Genomic DNA, 21204 nt, shown 5'->3' with positions numbered 1-21204 from the left:
ACTTCATAAATAAAAAGCAACTTGCAAGATGGGCTGGGTGGGAATCGAACAAGGTCTCCGGAGTGTGAGACGGAGACGCTACCACTCAGCCACGAGGTCGATTCTTGAAAGCGGTACAAAAGCGCTTCTAGTGAATGCGGTGTTGCCTTAGAAACGTGCCGTAGAACGTTATACTGCGGTGTATATCGGTAATTATGAGCATGTTACTTACATAAGTCGCAGTTACACGAGTAGCGAAGTACGTTTCCGCTACATTTCTTCTGCACTCTGCGCACATGCAGAGCCATCTTGCGGCAAACACAGAAGAACCCCTCCTCGCAATGTGCGGCGCTGCCCCGACACGTGGCGCGCCACTCGCCCCTGACGTTTCGCCGTGCACCCTCACGGGTTGTAGAATCAAGCGTATTTCCTTTCTTTAGATCACTATCTTCGCTCACCCGCTGCTCCCCTTCGGGCCGCGCGGGTACCGGTGCGAGGATGCCCCAATACCCTTTCGTTTAATAAGTTTTCTCGACGAGGTGCAATAACGCTATCGCGTTCCACTCTTGAAGGCGAAGCTTAAGCGTCCTCCAAATTTTTTTAAATTTCTTTCTGTGCAAAGTGGCACTTCTTGGTGTTGAGCTGAAGGCCCGCTGAAGAAAGACACGTCAGGACTTCATTCAGGCGCGTGAGATGGTGTTGAGCTGAAGGCCCGCTGAAGAAAGACACGTCAGGACTTCATTCAGGCGCGTGAGATGGTCGTTAAAAGTTGCCGAAAATATAACAATGTCGTCCAAGTAACATAAACAGGTTCTTCATTTTAGGCCACGAAGTACCATATCAATCATTCTTTCAAATGTCGCTGGTGCGTTAAACAGGCCGATGGGCATAACATTAAACTCGTAGAGGCCATAGGGAATTGCGAAAGCGGTTTTTTCTTTTTCGGCCTCATGCATTGGTTTTGCCAATAACATGAGCGGAGATCCAAGGTTAGAAATATTCGGCGCCTTGGAGAGAGTCAAGGGCGTCATCTATTCGCGGCATCGGGTAGACATCTTTACGGGTAATTTTGTTTAGTGCGCGATAATCAACACAAAATCGTACCGATCCGTCCTTTTTTTAACTAATACTGGGGAGGACCATGGGCTTGTTGATGGACGAATGATATCGCGACGGAGCATATCATTCACATTGTCTTCGATTACTATTCGTTCCGTGAGAGAAACCCGATAAGGTCGTCGGCGTACGATCGAGTTACCTTCAGTATTGATGCGGTGGTGTGCAACACTAGTCCGTCCCAGTGATGTGGAAGTGGCATCAAAAATGGCTTGATGGGCTTGAAGCAATTCCAGCAACTGTTTGCGTTAGTGCGGCATGAGGTCCGGACTGATTGTCTTCGACAGCATGGGAAGAGAGACGTGCAATGAACCACGTTGCTGAGGTAGCGGGGCGGTGAGCACCATCATGGACTTAGGGTGAGCATCCACTATGCATCACAGGGAAGTTCCTTTAGTCAGCACGAGGGATTCACGGGATATGTTCGTGGCAGCTACTATCGCTGAGCCGCTGCGGAATCGTACAAGACTTGATGGGAAGGCGATTCCACGTGCAAGATGACGATGAGATGGTGCGTTGAGTACATCCCCATCAGTGATGGGTTCCGAAACAATGGTAACAAGTTTTTCACACTGTGGAGGCAATACAGTATCAACTGCGGCAATGAGGCAATGACGTCCTTCAGACATGTCAGATGAAAAATACCTGTCTGTCATATGAATGAAACGGTTGCCACAAGAAATTAACGCTGAAGCGGTCGACAAAAAATCCCATCCAAAAATCCTCAGATGCGCACACGGTGAAAGCACAGCAAACTACACATGGTGGCGGACGCCGTCTATAACAATTCGAACTGTACACTTTGCTGAAGGATGTAGAGGGACGTTATTTGCTCCACGAAGTTCAGGTCCATCGTATGGTGTCGTTACTTTCCGCATACGGTGGCACACATCAGCGCGAATAACAGAAATTGCAGCCCCTGTGTCAATCAAAGCTTCGACCGGTAATCCTTCAGCTAAAACGGAAATCATATTGTACGGGCGATGAGGAGGACTTTTGGTAAGTTCGCAGAGTGCAGTTTCACCTCCGAAAACTGCATCGCTTAGTTTTCCTAATGACGGACAGGAACAGTTGTTGCTGGTCGAAGTGGAGAAACAGAGCGGCGGTATGGGGAAAGGGAGCGGCGTCGGGATGCATGGGCGCCACTTGGTTCAGACGAGGATACCGGCGGTGGAGAGGATCGACGAGGTGGGCTGGGAATAGGTCGCTGATAATATGAGGGTACGCCACTTTCGAAGGCGTAGTATCCACGCCGCTCGTTCTGAATGCGTCGACGACAGAAGCGGGATATATGTCCTCTGATTCCACAGTAGTAGCACACTGGGCGAGAGGGGCGCCAAGGTGCGTAATAGGGCGGCGTAGGCTGAGTGGTCACGGCATTGATGTGGTTGTAGGGCGGTGCTTGTCGGGGGGGGGGGGGAGGACAAAAGGAGGAGGGGATGCAGCAACGTGAGCATAAGTCGGCGCTGTACGAGGTGCAGGAGGGTCAGGTGCGATAGGGTGGGTGGTAGTTGCCAATTCTTCTTTAATGATGGTGCGGAGGCTGGCGTCATTATAAGAAGAGTGATCACACCCGTGCCGGCAGAAAGGCTCAAGGCTTGGAGCTCCTCGCGGATTATCGCTCGAATTAGGGCTCGTAGATCGAAGTCAGTAGAGGGCGGGACAGTAGAGAAGCCGGGCTGCGATCGGGAGGACTGCATCTGTTCGAGGCGTAGACAGGTCGTAATAATGGAATCAACACTTGATGGATTCTGGGCAAGTAGGGTGTTATAAGCCGCAGAATTGATTCCTTTCATGACATGGTGCACGCGTTCAGGTTCAGGCATGGTGGGGCTAATACGCCTGCAGAGTGCAAGTATGGCCTCTATGTAAGACGCATACGACTCATCGGGACCTTGAAGACGGGAAGCGAGCTTGTTCCTCGCGATCTCAGTCTGAACTGCCCGGTCAGCGAAGTATTGGCGGAACTGCTGTTTGAAGGTTGGCCAGTTAGTGGTGTGGGGTTCGCGGTTGATAAACCAGTTCCTGGCGACCTCAATAAGTTGAGGAATTTTAAAGCGTCATCCAACCGGTTGTAGGCACTGCAGCGTTCATAAGTGTCAAGACAGTCATCCACGTTCTCGTCGCGACGACCGGCGGACAGCGGCGGGCTGCGTTGTCATGTGGGCACAGTGGGCACAGTGGGAGGCGGCGGTGTAGCCGAGGTAGAGGGTCCGGCCGGCTCGGGACTGCTCTCAGTTGACATAACGATGGTGGTTGTTGCCAAACGGCGACCGGAACATAGCTCCAGCGAGAGGCAGAACACAAGGCAGCAGGGGATCAAATTTAACCTCCACCACTTGTGAAAGAAGGCCAGGTCGAGACGCCAAAGTCGTGACGGCAGGCAAGGTACGCCGTGTCAGCGTTTTAATCTGATGATGAACCCAGGCGTGTGCTGGAGCCGGCGCCGCGGGACGATGACGATGGTATGTACAAACGAATGAAGATTATGGTATGTACAAATGAAAGAAGATTCGTGGAAGGCTCACATTCGTTTCATTGTGAAACAGGGCAATTTTTTTTTTCGAAGAGTTTGCTACATGGCATAAGATGAGAAAGGGGGAATGGGATGGGATGGGGAATGGGAATGGGAACAGGGCATAGTCAGGCGTGACGAGGAGAAACTGCACGCCATATTGCAGCTGCCACCACCAACAAACTTCAAGAGCCTGCTACGATTCTTGGGTATGGTGGGTTTCTACCGCCACTTCATCCCAAACTGCGCGGACCTGGCAAGACCCCTTCATCGCTTCTCCGGAAAGATGCCCGTTGGTCCTGGACAGACACGGAGCAGGGATCGTTTCGGCACTGTCAACGGCTATCGCCGATACTGCTCGTCTGCGGCTTCCGGACCTAAACCGGCCCTTTACAGTGCAGACTGATGTAAGTGTGTATGGAATCGGTGCTGTTTTGCTTCAGGAGCATGAAGGGAAGCTTTGCCCCTTGGCGTTTGCAAGTCGTACTCTTATCGCCGGAGCGAAACTACACTGTAACAGAGAAAGAGTGCTTGGCGATTGTATTTGCACTAAACAAGTTCGACATGTATTTCGATGGGGGTGAGTTTGCAATTCAGACCGATCATCAGGCATTATCTTGGTTGTCGAAGCTGCAAAACCCAGCCGGCCGTCTAGCCCGCTGGGCGCTCGCTCTTCAAAAGTATAATTACAGGATGTAATACAAAAAGGCACCTTCAGCAAGCAGCTGACGCCCTGTCCCGAGCTCCGTTACCCGCAGGTGGCGAGCAAGCACTGCAAGTCCTGGTTATGTCGGAAGCTGCAGATGAATGGGGCACACTGGTTTCCCGGCAACAGCTGCTCGAAGTTCAGCGAAGCGATCCTCGGTGCATCCGGATACGAAATGGCCTTGACAGCACCAACCCTGCAGGAAGCACAGCGCCTACCGGCAGCTACGACTGCTACTTGGAAGCCAAGGATGGACTTCTTCTACTGTATATACCCGCTACCGACACGGACAGTGGTGAGACTCCATTTCGTGTTGTCATACCAAAGAGCCTCCGCAAGCTCTTTTTAGAGTATTTTCACGACATACGCCTTGCAGGCTAGAGCGATGAAAAGAAAACGTATAAAAAGTTGGGTCGCGTCGCAACTTGGCCTCGCATGAGAAAGGATGTCGTGACATACGTCCGTACTTGTCTTACATGCCAGAGAGCGAAGCCAAGGCGAGAGAAACCACCGGCCTTCTTGCAACCCGTGGACAGCCGTTACCCGTGGGAAATTATTGCCTGTGACGTAATGGGCCCTTATCCTAGATGAGTGAAAGGAAACCGCCACTTGCTTGTGGTCACTGACCGTTTCTCTAAATGGGTAGAATTATACCCGCTGCGTAAACTGGACTCTAAGGAAATCTGGGATAAGCTCCTAGACTCATTCACTAGGTTCGGCTTCCCGGCGCAGCTTATCACTGACAATGCCATGTATTTCACAGGTAGGGTATTTGCTGACACCTGCAAAGCTCTCGGGGTACAGCATAAAAAGACTACTCCCTACCAACCTCAGGCTAACATAACAAAACGGGTTAACCGAAACCTGAAAACCATGATCGTTGCTTTCACAGACCGTCACAAAGACTGGGATTCCCGTGTGCAGGAAATTGCCTTTGCTACAAGAAACTTAGTAAACAGGTCGACTGGTTTTACGCCGGTGGCTATACTTCTTGGTCGGGAGCTTCGATTTCCTTTTGAACATGCCCTTACTCATGACTCTGAACCAAAGACTCCCAGTTATTCCACATTCAGCTAGGACCTATCCAGCCGCCTTGCCAGAACTCTGAGGGATGCCAGAGAGAACTTGGACCTCGCCCCGCCTGGAACATTGAAGCCAATACAACAAGAGCAGATGAGCATTGGAGTTGACAGTCGGCGAGGAAGTACTTCGCCGCACGCACCCCCTCAGCGACGCAGCAAAGGGGTTTGCAGCCTCCCTCGCGCCACGATGGGATGGTCCTTACGTAGTAGCAAAGCGCATTTCTCGTTTGGCTTATCTTCTGCGTAAGAAACATGGTGGTTATGTAATCGGGCCCATTGACCTCAGAACATACAACGAGCGCACATCAACCACGTAGCCTACTCTTGGCATTACAAGGGTTGAAAACGTGTGCTGGCGGATATCATAAACGTAATCTCCTAATCGTGGCATTCTGGCACTTGTGCTGCGTTCTCACCTTGCGCAGAATGGAGCGGTTCAACCCAAGATGGAGCAACTACTCCGGATGGGACCACCGGCGTCGCGAAACCACCCGGTATCCCTCCTCTGATTCCCCGAGCGCATCGACGGGGACAAGCGGCGACGCTGGAGGTTAAAGGCGGAGCCGGCACGGAGGTCAGTTTTTTCTCGGCAGCCCCCTGGCACCTTCAGGAGTGCCCCGAGAGGGGCTGTCTACCGGCACCATTCACCAGCCGCAGTGCCGATGACCTGCGCCGCGACAATCCTCTCCGCCCCCTCGCAGAGGAGGCTAACGTAGGCTGGTGCCGGCTTTGCGACACTGGCGTAGTGTCGCAGGCTGCACACGTCGCCAGCACCGGCCACCACGAGCAGCAGCGGCGGCTCCACGATATTCAACGAGCACTGGAGCTTGAGGCACCCAACGACGCCCAGCGTCGCATGCTGGCGGACTTTGCTGTCACCGCTCTCCGTCGTCAAGACCGCTGTGCACCACCGGCCGCAGACCGGGAAGATTTGCTGGACTTACACTCTTAATCCTCCCCGAGTGCTCACCTTTTTTTTTCGTGGCTGTATTGTATTCCTTCCACTCCTTTTTTTATTTGCCGCAACACAGGGATGTCGCGTCTTGTGAAAGAGGGAGTGTCGGGCCTTCGGTCCTCGGCCACGGCATTGCAATCACTTAAAACTCGGGTCAACAGCAGGCGCGGCAGCACATGCGCGTGAGAGCAAATCCGCGCGTTGGAATCCGGGATAGTGGTTTCCCGATAAGAAGGCCGCGCGACAGGGGGGCAGGGCTTTTTTTGCTTCGTCCGGCAGAGCGTTTGGCGGGGCGTACCTGGACGGAGTGTTTTTTTGGTCGTTGCCGTGTTTGGACGCGGATTCCGGACGTTCGGCGTGAGTGCCTGATTGTGCTGCTGTTCCTTTTAACTTTTCTGTTCGGTGAATATCGTTAACTTCACACTTTCGCGTTTTTCTTGGTTTCTGTTTTTAGCAAAAGTAGCGACCTCGTTATTCTCCTTGTGTTTGCCCAAAGTAAAAGCGGTTCGCCCAATTTGGTCTGTGGTTATCCATCGTACGGATTGCGCCTCGTGGACCCTCCCCCTTTCCGGGGCGAAGGCAGTGACCTTCATCTGGCGCCCAACACGATTTTTTCTTTTTTTTTCTTTTCTCACTGCTTTGTCGTTGGGCTTGCTTTCGCTTTTTTTTTCATTTTTATCGAGACGCCTCCGTACTGCGAGACTACCAGCACCGGGAACCGCCCTCATCTCAGAGCCGGTCCTGGACATTTCGCCAGCGCTCCTTTTGACGTCGGACGGCATTTGCGCCAGAAAAGCTCTCGACAACGTAATTACGCTACGCAAATTTTCCATCAGCCCTCGCAACACCTATCCAATGTTTAGTTACCGGCAATATTTTGCGGGTGTTTTGTTTGCCCATTTTCTATGTCAGACATTCATTGCCGCTATTTCGATGCAGTTGCGTTCCGGAAAGGTTACGCGAACCCCTACTGCGATGTCTGACGACGACAAAGCTACCTCCCCACCGGATATGTCCGGCATCGTCACCCAGTGAGCCACAATATTAGAACGTCAAGTGCAGGTGACACCGGCAGATAGCTCCCGCCTGCGGTTCGCAGTGTCAAATTATGACGGCCACATTGATAAAAACTCTGTGGCAGATTTTCTTCAAGAGATGGCTGATTAACGCAACGCGCAAGCCTTAACTGACTCCTTCAGCGCGTTCTGCCAGTGGCCCTAACGGGTTCCGCCGCCTGTTGGCCGCGTCGTCAGTCATTTCAAAGTTGGTCTCACTTCGAGCAGCTTCTCCGAGCACAGTTCCTCCTCCCAGGCTATGCGCACTCAAGCAAAGGACGAAAGTCTCCAGGAATACATACGGTCATTTCAGGAGCTTTATGAGCGCGCAGACCCCCTGGCCCCTGAATCGGAAAGAGTGACTCGGCCGATCCGCCTGTCCCACCCGCGCTTCCAGGCCTACCTAAGGGGCCGCACCTTCCTCTCTCTTGACGACCTGGCAAAAGCTGCATCGGATATTCAGGCGGCAATGTTGGCAGAAATTTCTTATTAACCCCCACCCCCTCCTAGCGCCTCCCTTGAGCCGCCATGTGCGTGGCATGGTTCCTCTGTTTCAAGCAGGGTGATTCCAGCACCGCCCCCCGGGTAGTGGACCCGTTCTACCACCACTCCATGGCAGCCTGAGCTCCCTTTCAACCTACCTCCCTGGAATCTGATCCGGCCATACATGCCCGAGGCTGCGGCAAGACAACCCAGGACCCAACCTACCGGACTACGGGTGGTTCACATACGAACCCACCGGTCTGCTTTCAGTGCGGTGGACGAGGCCACTTCAAGAGCCAGTACCCAAGCCCCCGGCGGTCCCGTCAGCAGGAAAACGACGGAGGCCGGCGGTGGCGAGACGCTACCATTTGCCGGCCAGCCCCGCGCTTTTTTCGATGCATGCAGACCCTGCGACCCTTCCTCCGGTGACTGGCCGAGAGCAAGGGGTGGCAGGCTGGACCTGGCCTCCTCCGGCTGCCGCCTGCTACAATGCGGGCGTAGGAACGTGGCCAGCACGGAGCCTGGTGTTTTGGTCGTCTCATCACCCGATTGCGATGGTATGTACAAAAGAAAGAAGGATATGGTGTGTACAAATGAAAGAAGATCCGTGGAAGGCTCACACAATCTTCCCGGGGGGTCGGAGCGGCCAGCCTGGTCGCTCCTAACCAACCGATGCACCGCGGCGCAAAAACGGCTTCAAGCTGGAGACATGAACAGTTTCAGTTCCACGGCGGCGTCGATCGACTAGGGGTCAACAGGTGTGACTTGGTAGTTCATGGGGGAAGTTTGATTTATGATCTTGTAGGGACCAAGATAGCGACGCTAAAATTTATCACTAAGGCCAGGGGCGCGCTGTGGTGTGTAAAGCAGGACTTCGTCACCGGGACGAAAAGAGACCGCACGATGCGTAGAATCGTAGCGACTCTTGCGGTCTTCCTGGCGCGCCTCTGTGTTGAGGCGGGCAAGATGACAGCATCTGGCCACACGGCATAAGAACTGGGCTGGTACTGATGAGGAGTAGTCGGGCGTAGAGAAGAAGGAAGTGTCAAGCATTGTTGAAAGGACGGCCAAAAACGAGGAAAAACGGAGAGTAACCGGTAGTCCGCTGTACTGCTGTATTATAGGCGAATGTGACGAATGTTAGAATAGTGTCCCAATTTGGGTGATCCGGTGTTATGTACATGGATATCATATCGGATAGAGTGCGATGAAATCGCTCAGTCAGACCGTTAGTCTGGGGATGGTAGCTTGAGGTTGTCTTATGAAGAGTGGATGACTCATGAAGAACTTTGGCAACGACTGTCGATAAGAAGGCCGTCCCGCGGTCACTTAGAAGCACCCGAGGAGCGCCATGACGGAGGACAATTGATCGCAAAAAAAAAAAAATTAGCTACCTCTTCGGCGGAACTAGTCGGTACAGGGGCTGTCTCAGCGTAGCGTGAAAGGTGGCCGACAGCTGTTATAACCCAATGGTTACCCCCATCGGAGAGAGGTAGGGGACCATATAATTCTAAAACAGCGCAAAAGAACAGGGACGAGAGAACGAAACGTACAACACGAGCGCTGGTGTTGTACGTTTCGTTCTCTCGTCCCTGTTCTTTTGCGCTGTTTAGAATGTATACATACCAACTCGCCCAGGCTTCTATTTTGGCAGACCATATAAGTCGATGCCGACTACGTCGAATGGCGTGGCGAGACATGGAAGAGGCTGTAGGAGGTCAGCGGGCGATCAAGTTGGCCGCTTGCGAAGTTGGCACAGATGGCAGGAAGCGACGTATTTAGCTACGGTAGAAGATAGGCCAGGCCAAAAGAATCGTCTTTTCAAGCGGTCATATGTTTTGTCAAAACCAAGGTGACCTGCAGTAGCGTCATCGTGGAAAGCCGCCAGTATACGTGGCGAAGCGCACGCGGCACGATTGGGAGCCAACGAGTTCCATCAGGGCAATACACGTAGCGGCGTAGTATGCCATCTTCGAGTTTGAAATTGCGAAGCTGTCTGCGAAGCCCAGCATTGGGCGGGTTCGAAGCGCCGATAAGGCGGTCGATGATGGGCCATCACTATCTTCGCTCACCCGCTTCTCCCCTTCGGGCCGCGCGGGTACCGGTGCGAGGATGCCCCAATACCCTTGCGTTTAATAAGTTTTCTCGCTCTCTCCCCTTCCAACATACAGCGTGCGTTACTCGAATAGTGGTGTTTAGGCGACGCGGCTCCTCTTTCCGCTCACAGCGCGATTGCTAGGTGCAGTGTCTGATGCCGGACGCCTCTGACGTGATCGCTGCGCCAGACGCTTCTGCTGGGAAAGCGTCCCCTGCGATGTGTGCCGAGCTGCTTCCGAGATGCTTCTGCGTGGTGCTCCCAAGCGAGATAGAGGACGATCCCATCAAGGCGTCAGCCCCATGATCGCGTCCGCCTTCATGGCGCGTCGCTGCCCGGCTTTCTCCCTCCGAGACACCGAGTTCTTTAGTTCGTTCCGCTTGCTCAGGCGCACGTTTCGTTGCCGCGCCGAACGCTGCGTTGCTCGGCGCTCACCGTTGCGATAATGTAGATTGTGAGAAGCACATGTTTGAACAAATAATTAGAAAAAAGCTGTACATTGCACTTAGAAGTGTTGAGTAGGAAAACTATGTCTTTGTGTGACTCAAGAGCATACCGAGCGAATGAGTGGGCTGTGCGAACGAGGTGCAATAACGCTATCGCGTTCCACTCTTGAAGGCGAAGCTTAAGCGTCCTCCAAATTTTAGTTTGTTCACGCTTGTTGTCACGAGACGGCACATCAGTTTCTTGTCACACAAGATGCATCGAGATGTGTCTTGAAGATTGCGGCCACTAGCGTGTGTTTCTACAATGTTCGTGGTTGAGCCAGTCACCGTTTGCGGCTTTATCTAGATGGTTCCTCGCGGCCTTTAAATTGAATGTTAACGGGTGCAACGGCATTAGTATTTCGACGACCAGCGACCACGTTTATTGTTATCGCCGTCACCGAGTTGCTCAGTTATATTGAGGGCAGAAGGCAGCCCAATAAAGAGTTTATTCGAATGAAGATCAAGCCTCCTCATTCGCTGTCAACGACATTGTCACCACTGCGTGACAAAATTGTTTTGTAAAATAATGATTGAGTGGTCTCAGGCAGCGTCCACAGTACTGATGCAATTTCAAATGCCAGGTTACGTAAATTCAGGGAAATAGAGCATTACACGTCGTGAACGTTATGCATCAATGAGGCTAGTCTGCGCGCCCGAACCATAATTGCCATTGACGATAGACAGTGCACAAGAATTCGCTGCGTCGGAAGCACATTTCAAATGTGCTATAAAAATCAAACCACGTCTTCCCCGCACTTGTTTGAATATGTTCAAGGGAGCACGTGAAGGGCACCGCTTCCGCCAGCGCTATTTGAAGGCAGTCAGCCTCGGTCAGGCGCTTATTGCCAGCTCTGCTTCCCTAGCAAAGAACTGGGATTCACTGCCAGCTTGGGTGACCGGTTATGTGGAAGCTTCAGCTCCTCCCATAATCGGAAAAACAACGCTAGCCAGTCCGCGTTCTCGTCGAAGTAAACTTACCGACCGGGCCCATGCTTCGGTAGGTCGCTTACTCGATGAAGGGCTGTCTTGATGTATGAATTTGCCTAATACCTCAAGACAGTGCTGACACCTATGTATCTATATGATACATAGATGTATCTGTCTGATACATCTGATAAAGAGCTATTGTACCTCAAGCGTGGCATCTTCACTACGCATGCGTGATTACCATTTTGAGATCGTATATATGACATGTTGCTTCAATAAACGTCATTTGAAGACTAGCGTCCGTCCTGTTCTTATGTGTTCCTCCTTCGTCTAATGTCCCTTCTGTGTTAAAGAAGCGCTAGCAAAAGTGATTTAAAATGCTTTTCAACTCGCTCGAGTTTCCGCCTTATTAAGTGTAATGAGCAACATGGTAAACCGCTTTCAAAAAATAACGAAACATTGCGTCAACGAGATGGTTGGTATCAGCCGAAAACAAATCACTAGCGACACCTGCATCTTTGGAAACAAGTTTAAACACATTCGATCTGCGTTGTCCTTCCGCGTTTACTTTAATGTTCTGTTCGAACATATGTGGGCATCGCCTACCCCCTTTTAAAAACAGCAACCTTCTTCAATTTTACCCCTTTTGCTACAAGACAAAAAACTGAAGCCTAGGAGTAACAGTATTTTGTGGAAGAAGCCCACTTACCGGCCCGGCGGCCCAAAGCGGACAGTCCCTGGTGGCCAGCGAAGGAAGCTTGAGCATCGTGTGGATAGGAAGCACGGTGAGACCCAGGCCCGCCACAAGCTGAGCAGCAGCGAGGCCGAGGGCAACGTTGGCACACTTCATCCTGGGGGCGCTACTCCAATTCCTGAGTTCGTTATCGCTGTTGCAGACACAAAGCTCATTGACACAAGGCTCGGTCTTAGTCTGTCATGTTCGCTCACATTCCCGTAGACCTCGGCACGGTTTCTGCCAGATTGACCGGACACCATTAGGAAGGGGGTCTTCTCCTTTACGAGGTAGAAGTCAATCCATCGGCCGGATGCAGAACGTTCGGCATTTGTGTTGGCCACGCTTAAAGAGGTGATAACTTCGTGCAGCCATCACACCACATCGGAAGACAGCCCTGTTCGTAACTGGAGACGCGTCCTGCCCATTGCTTGCAAGACTGTAAAAAAGGAAGATAACTATCAGTCGACAGCTGCTCAGGATTGACCGAAGTTTATTAGAAGCAAGGTTTCCTGTAGTGTTCCCATTAATAATTTCTATTTTATTTATTTATTTGGTTAAACTAAAGGACATGCACTAAGAAGGTTACACCACTGTAGTGAAAAAGGCAGACGTAAACACAGGCGCTGACTAACCTTGTATATAAATGAACAGTCCCACGACAATAAAAACAGCAACGACAAAAAACTTAAGCATTCGTGGCGCGATTATGTCGCTACTCCAGCCCCTTTCCTGCAATCTTTAATATTTCCATGGGTGCTAAACATGGATGCATGGATGGCGTGTTCTCAAAAAATTTTAAAATGGCCTGAGCTATCACTCTTGGGGATGATGGCTCAGAACAGCTGTTTTATCAACGGCAGTTCTTACACTTGTTGCAGTGTTTGCGTAGTCACTCAAGTCTTTCAGATTTTTTTTCTGTGCTCCTGCAGCCTTGTGTTGAGACCTGTTTATCCGATAATTCCACATGACAGAGGAGCGGAATAGATATTTTCTTCGCAGTTGACGATATTTGGTCTCCCAATCGGGCTCTGATATTAAACATTTCAGCACAACTGGTGAAACGTTTTTGGCGCCGAAAAGACGTCAATTTCTGCTCTTTTCTCAATTTTTGTTATGTGCTATGACACAGTACGTGTATACGGTATCAGAGACGCCTTCCGTGGACAGTCGTTTGCTTTGGGTTGCCTTTTACCTTTTTGAACATTGTCTCTGCTACTGCACTTGAAAGATGTGCAGAAATGTTAAATATCAGAGCAATAGAGCCCGATTGCGTGACCAATTATCGCCCGCGCCTGGTCAACTGCGAAGAAAATATCTATTCCGTTCCTCTGTCATGTGGAATTATACGTATCGGATAAACAGGAAGGTGTCTCAACACAAGGCTGCAGGAGCACAGAAAAAATCTGAAAGACCGCAGCTCGGCAGGGGCTCTGAGGAATAACATGAAGATCTCCTCCTGTTTGTGCGCACTCGAATCCAGTGGCTACTTTCTTTGTCGCAAAAGATGATTCAGCTGTAACGATTCCAATCACTCGCATCTGCTTTAACTCTGGTCCATATTCTTATTGTTAGATTTATTTATTTATTTATTGATACTGCAATCCCAGTGTTGGGATTTTAGCAGGGTGGGAATACAAACTATGTAGTTTAACAAAACAGGCAAAAAATAAACAATAATTACAGTGCAAGTTGAAGCTCTTCTGAACAATTAATAATAAAACCAAACATATACAACACAGCAGTGAAATAACAAAAGCAATAAAAAGAAACTAGGTTATATGTTGCGAGAACAACGTCAGTGATGGCTGCAGCACTTCATTGTTAGTGAGGTTATTCCAATCGGAAATAGTTCGTGGAAGGAATGAGTATTTAAAGCAGTTATTTCGAACGCGAAAAGGAGTTAAAGTTAGCTGGTGTCGTTGTCGGGTTGCGTATCCGGATGAAAAAACAAGCAAATCGATGAGTTCTGATCTGTAGTGTCCTTTAATTAATTGATACAGAAATTTAAGTCGTGCACAACGATTTCGTTCAGTTATTGTCGGAAGGCCAGCTTGAATTAAAAGGTGTGTTACTGATGTACGCCGATAAATATTATATATGTATCGTGCCGCCCTCTTTTGAACTTTCTCTAATTTATTCATGTTAGTTTGCGTGAATGGATCCCAAATGATTGAAGCATAATCTAAGGTAGGCAGAACAATAGATTTGTAAGCAAGCAAGCGTACAGATGGGGTAGACAACCGCAATGCCCGTCTCAAGAAAAAGAGTTTACGGAAAGCGTTACACGTTATGAGATCAACATGTTTATTCCAACTAAGATTGTTACTGACCCAGAGCCCTAGATATTTATATTCTGCCACTTCAGTTAGTGTCATGCCGTTAATACAATAATCGAAGAGTAAGACTTTCTTTTTGTGAGTGATTCTCATTAGTACAGTTTTTTCAAAGTTAATGGGCATTTGCCATGCTTCACACCATGCGAAAACTGTTTGTAACGCACTATTAAGTAGTTGTTGATCAGACACATTTCTCACTTCTGTATAAATAACACAGTCATCAGCGTAAAGTCTAATTTTTACAGGAATGTTAACAACAATATCATTAATATATATTAAAAATAGCAGAGGACCAAGAACAGAGCCCTGAGGGACGCCAGAGTTAACTGTAAGCCTGTCAGAAGAATGATGGTTAAAGACAACGAATTGTTCTCTATTTGAAAGGTAGGCTGATATCCATTTTACTAATTGTTTGTTATGAAGTATTGTATCCAGTTTATAAATTAACTTTTCGTGAGTAACCTTGGTGGCCTTATCGTAGTGTTTCCTTGCCGAGTTTAAAATTGGCGCTGCCGGTAGTTGACAACATTCGCAGCTCAGCGACCGCAGAGCGTGCTTGTTGCTATCGCCGACGCCATGTTGCTTGGGCACCGGTCAGCCCGCTAAAGAGTTCAATTCCTGAGTGTTCATTTGTTGCCTTCGACCGGGCGAAGGGACTCCTGGGTAGTCTGCGGTTACTACCTTAAACTGCGACCAGTGAAACGAAGTAAATGCAGAACTCGCTCCGGGTTTTGCTTTACAGTTAACAGACTCTCTGTATCTTGCAGAAGTTCCACACTTTTAGTTTTTGGAATACGTAATAATGGTTCGCCCGAGAGCAAAGAACACTGGGATGCCATGTGCACTAATCGCTACGGCAGTAAACTGAGCGGTAAGCACAAACCATATTAGGAATCGTGCTCTAATTAAAATAAAAATAATTTTATTCTAACAGTAATTCCAAGTTGTATACCTTCTAAAACGTTTATTGATCCTAGCAGCTGTGAAATACCTTTGGTGATTTCTTTTAAATCGAAGGTATTTGTCTGGATTTGCGCGATTTGTATGAAGTCCACACCTTATTTTTGTAACAGCGCCTATTCGTTCAAAGAACAGCTGGGGCCCTATTCTCGACACACATAGCCGCCGTTAGGCGCCTTATTTTTTTCTCTGATTGGTTCTTAGAACAGTCACGTGTTTCAAATTTGTGGCGCGAAATTTCGCTGTGTCGAAATAGCTTTTTGCGGTGAGGTAAAAATGACGTGAGCGTGAAAACGGATATTGAACAGCGGTATTCATGATGCATGGAGGGTATATACAAGTAAGTGTGGAGGGAAAACAGAGGTATATATTATAGAACGGGAAACACTTACGCTTGTATTACGAATATCTTACGAATACCGTTTTATCTACAATAAATACCGAAGAACAAATTCACCAACCGGATTGTACAAATCAGCCAACCTCGGAAAACTAGAATACCGCACTAAGATAGAAAAGCTGAAGTATCTCTTTTTTCTAATCCATAGTCACTTTAAGATTAACTGATCACACTATTTTGCAATACACCCCGATGAGTCATCAAGACATCGCCATAGTATGTATATTACTGTGCCGCTTTCTCATAATGATTGTTTTAAATGCAGCTTTTTTCCTCGTGTGATTAAAGAGTGGAACACGCTGCCTGACTGCATTGTAAAAAGTAATACTCTAGATGCCTTTCTTGACAGCCTCAAAACATACTTGGAAAAAAACGCGCCGATATAAAAGTTGTCCCTCTGCATAATCTGTTTCCCTTTGTTTCATTTGCTGTTATTTGACGTTTTGTTTTACGTCCACTGTATTTGCTTGTATTTTGTGTCGGACTTTTGTAGTTGTTGAAATGTACTCTTTTTTTGTGAATTTTGTTTTTTTCCACTCCTGTAATAGCCTGCATAGGCTGACAGTATTAATAAATGGAATGAAATGAATGAATGGGCTGAAATCTGATTGGCTGACGTTGTGTGGCGGGAAATACGTCAGGCATAAACATTTAATGATGACGTCAAAATGACGTTTCATTATGTAAAGGATGTTTTGCCATTGCTGTAAATGACCAAAGTTGGGCGCCGCATTTTCAACGACTTGAGGTGGCCGCGAAAAAACAGGGTGAATTCGGCGTGCAGTATAGGCGGCTGTTAGCTCACCACAGTTTGATACAGAGTCCGGTTGGTGGTGAAGTAAGCTGACACATCTTGTTGTAATTGAAGAAAGCACTGAAACGACGTTATAAGGGAACTTATCAGCTGCGTCACCTTCCAGAGGATTAATAATAAAGACGCAGATTTACAGCCACGCGAAGGTCGTAGCTACCCTCCCGTTGCGAATGCATTGCTCTCATAGAGAAACCACCGATCCGCGCCGTCTTTGCCAAGCGCAGCAATGCGGCCCGCTAACTCAAGCGCTTGATCTGCGCGTGACGAGGCATTTCAGAGAGCAACAGAAGGGTGGGCGAGTTGTAGGTTGTTCACGGTGGCTTCGTGGGCGCTCTTTAAACCAGAGACAAGGAAAAGCAGAAAAATCAAGGCATTCAAGAAGGACTTTTTGTTGGGCTAGTTGGTGCAGGATTTTTTTTAAAAAAGGACAAAGCGCTAACGACACATTCACAAGAAAGAAGACACGGACAAGCGCTTGTCCGTGTCTTCTTTCTTGTGAATGTGTCGTTAGCGCTTTGTTCTTTTTTAAAAAAATAAAGGCACCCAGTCCGTATTTTCTTCTCTTTTTCTCTGTTGAACAGCATCCACCAAACCATCATTAATTTCAGAGAGCACCTCTTTCTAATTATCTGTCTGATCGGTTCGCGAGTACAACCTGAGGGGTCATATGATTCGATGGTTGTGCAGGAACTTCGCGCAACAGGCACCGAAGGATCACCAAACACTTTCTTAAATGTCGGTCCTAAACACTGCCTTTTTTGCCTTGCACTATGCACTCACTGCAATGTTAAGGAATTCAGCCTTTCCACGATGGGCAAAGCAAGAAAAAATGCTCACAGCTTGTATTTTAATAAAGGAATGTGTGTTTCATGTACATGACGCACGTTTGCTTGCATATGTGATGTTTCATATATAAAGTTGTCTTTTAATATGCATGCGGGCTCACCATTTGCTTATTTTTTTGAAGAAAAAAAGGTACTCTGGAGCACGTTATGACGGTACGCCCTAATCATATGATGTAGTTGAGTGACATTTTGTGTTGATTCCTGTTTTTAATACAGCCTGAAAATAACCTCCCTTTATTGATTTGCATTTTACCGTTTCGACAGTAAGGAATACGCGCGCGCGGCGCCGCCCTAGCTTCATACCATGATTTCCATAGTCATCTTTCGCTTTCTGTCCGTATTGTCCGTTTATCCCCCTCTGTGCGTGTACGGTAAGCTGATAATCGCCTAATTACCCTTCCTGCTATTCTGTTCTTCTGCTTCGTTCTCTTTCTCGAATATGTTTTGCGTTTCGCAAGAGTTTATCGCACGCCAGCGCATGAAAATTTAACCGACTATAGTGTAAGGCCCAGCGTATGTCTTCCACTTCGTGTCTGTGTGGAACTCTCTTTCTCTCTCTGCGCTGCTTTCTGCGCTCTACACAACTCAATTCTACACAATATGTTAGAACCTTAAGCAGATTTGGTGACCTGACGGTAGCTGGTCATAACGCGGCTTTCCGAATAAGGTGGTTACCACAGCCAGTAGCTAACAGTAATTGATCGACTGCGAGCGTTGTCCTCAGAGATGGACATTACCGGCTGCGCCGGAGCCTCTTCGTCAGTGATGGAGCTACTTTGGAAATCTGTCGATTCCTTCTGTTTACGACCAAGTCCTTAAACTTTTTGGTTTCTGCATTAAAAAGCCGCTAAGTGAATGTAAGAGGTCATCGGCGCTTATGAACAGCAATGCTACTTTCTGCTCCCATTTTGCACCAACCCACTGCGAATATTCCATTGCCGTTCTTCAGTTGAAACTCGCGCAGCCTTTCCGTGCGTAGCTGATGAAAAAATGTTCGCCGCAAGTATGTCATGACACACTAATACCGCAACGTCACAACATACTTCACTCGCCTCACTGCAACTCGAGGCTTCCGAATCACGGAATGCACCGCAAAGTATCGGTTCCTGCAAGAGCACCGCCATTTTTCCTACTTGGCGCCAACCAAAGAAATCAAAGAAAGCATACTGAGCTGTTGGCGCAAGCTCAATGATACAGATTTTGCCATTAGAGAAGACTTCGCTCCTTCCGCGCGGTTTGCACGCTCTAAACTATTGACATTCGTCCGGCCACTGAAATGCGCTTTAAGCTCTCCTTCGATAAACTACACGTGGGAAGCAACTGCTACTTTTACGATTCCGCATCCAAAAGCGTAAAAGAGCATACCATGCCTCGCTCCACTTCGCCCATTGTTTCAGCATCTGATGATACTTGTGCACATGCAAAGTGACACCCTATCCCGCAATTCACTCCGACTGCTTTAAGCACCCGTCCGCGCTATTTTCTAGATTTCAGTATCATTTATACCAAAGGAAAATAAAACCGCAGCAGGCACAGGACGGAGGCTGGAGACAGCGCAGGGCGGAAATGGCAACAAAAAAGTTTATTGAAAAAACAGGGGCTTTTAAAGACAGATGGTACATGTGACCTTACAATCAGGTAAAGTGGACTGAAACATGATAACCAAACAAGACCTTCGGCGAAACTTAAAAGACAACAATCAGCACGTGGAAGTTGATAAAAGGATGATAACAAACATAATCTGTAAAAGAGGAAATCATTACAAAATTATCTGAACAATCTACAACAGCACATGAATGAAAAGACAAAGATCTCCGCACTAGATGAGCATCAAACGAATCCAAAACAAGAGGTTCAAAAAACTTTTTAAACGACCGACAACCAGGGGAGAAAGTGGATGCATAAAAAAAAGTAAAACAACCACCAAGAAGTCACATGACAAGTAAATCTAGTTCTTTTTGGAGGAGAGCGACAAAAGGTGAGCTAACGCATTCATCTGGATGCGAACGCTGGATGGCAACCGCCTCTGCAATCTTTCTTTCAAGTTGTCCCTTCCTTCTTCCTATGATCTGCGGCAGTGAATCGGCAAATTCGAGCCCCCTGCCTCCCCCAAGAAACGCGCGTGTTCTCGTAAACGATCATTTAAGCACCTACCGGTTTGTCCATTATAAACACGCTCACAACTGAGGGGAATCTTGTAAATAACCCCTTTCGCACATGCAACACGCATGTTTACTTCTAGGTGTTTTATGCCACACGTGCCTTATCTGGAAACATTCTTTCCCACCAAATTGCACAATCTGGATGTTTGCAAGGTGCAGAAAGAACAATATCAACGCCATATTTACCTGAAATCTTTTTAAGATTATGTGGGCTTGGCAGCAGCGCATCAGAAACGATGTTCAGGAGCCATTTTTCTTCTGTTCCCAAGGACGCGGGATCGAATCCCGGCCTCGGCGGCCGCTTTTCGGTGGAGGCGAAAAGCAAGGTGCCCGTGTGCTGTGCGATGTCAGTGCACGTTAAAGAACCCCAGGTGGTCGAAATTTCCGGAGTCCTCCACTACGGCGTCTCTCATAGCCTGAGTTGCTTTGGGACGTTAAACCCCACAAACCAAACCAACCATTTTTCTTCGTTCTTCAGGTGCTGGTGGGACTGATGCAAGCACAGCCACCCGTCCTCTGCTTGCCTGGAATGCCTACCGTCATCGAGGATACCAACAACGAACTGTCGACACGTGCTCATGTGACAAGAGTCAGCAGAATCATCGAAACGGCAGTCAGGATTTCTGCGCATGCCCCGATGTCTGGGACGGAAGAGCACGTGGTCCACCTAGCCTTTAAAATGAGCCCTGCATCTGCGTTCATCTTCAGTGGGCTTGGCAGCAGCGCGTCAGAAACGATGTTCAGGAGCCATTTTTGCTTCCTTCTTCAGGTTTGTTCTCATACGCCTACTAAATGCTTCCGCAGCGATAACCGCTGCTTATTGCTGCTGCCTTGCCCACTATGCATTGCGTACTTTTTGTCGGATGTCTGTTCATTCTCCAAGGATCTATTATTATGCGGTGACATTGAATCTAACCCCGGTACAACGCCGGAATAAATGTTGCTTCAGCTTGTTGCAGGCCAAACCAATATGACTGCCTCTATTAACATGTTACTGGAAAAACAGAATAAGCTCGAGAATAAAATTGGTGGTTTAACTGTTCGGATTACCAACCTGGGAGACAAACTATCCTGCCTGGCAACAATAAACAAAGTGGTCAGTGATCTAAAAGCAATGGTAGCTCAGCTAGAAGAAGATAATTCATACATGCTAAAAAAAATTGATGATTTAGAAAACAGAAGTAGGAGAAACAACTTGATTGTTTATGGTTTGGAGGAGGACGACGAAGAAAATCCTACCAGTCTTCAGAACGCGATCAGGAAAGAACTCTTAGAAGAAAAATTGGAAGTTGAAATCAATAGCGTAGAGAGGTGTCACAGGCTGGTAAAAAAGAAGAAAGATCAAAGCCGTCCCATAATTATGAAGTTTCAGGACTACAGAGAAAAACTTGCGGTGTTACAAGCATGTTCGAAGCTGAAAGGAACCAAATTCTCTGTGGCTGAAGACTTCTCCAGCCGAGTTCGTTGAATTAGAAAAAAGCTGTGGCAAAGCTGCTCACTGGAGAAGGGTAACGGCGCTAAAGCCAAACTGATATTTGATAAGCTAGTTG

General features: G+C 48.3%; 1 protein-coding gene across 2 annotated transcripts in view; it reads right to left on the bottom strand.

Moving 5' to 3' along the window:
- LOC146177952 (sarcospan-like) overlaps window positions 1–21204 on the bottom strand; it is a 221227-nt gene that overhangs the window by 175643 nt on the left and 24380 nt on the right. For both annotated transcript variants that reach the window (XM_084580673.1, XM_084580672.1), the window contains exon 2: window positions 12111–12573. In XM_084580673.1, coding sequence (XP_084436799.1) covers window positions 12111–12251 — 141 coding nt within the window. In that variant the 5' untranslated portion in view covers window positions 12252–12573. The remainder of the gene's footprint in view (window positions 1–12110; window positions 12574–21204) is intronic.

Source organism: Amblyomma maculatum, chromosome 10, assembly GCF_055883805.1.
Source record: "Amblyomma maculatum isolate TAMU_Amacu chromosome 10, ASM5588380v1, whole genome shotgun sequence".
NCBI classification, from domain to species: domain Eukaryota; kingdom Metazoa; phylum Arthropoda; class Arachnida; order Ixodida; family Ixodidae; genus Amblyomma; species Amblyomma maculatum.
The sequence above is the reverse complement of the archived record's forward strand: the minus strand, read 5'-3'. Positions and strand labels throughout refer to the sequence as shown.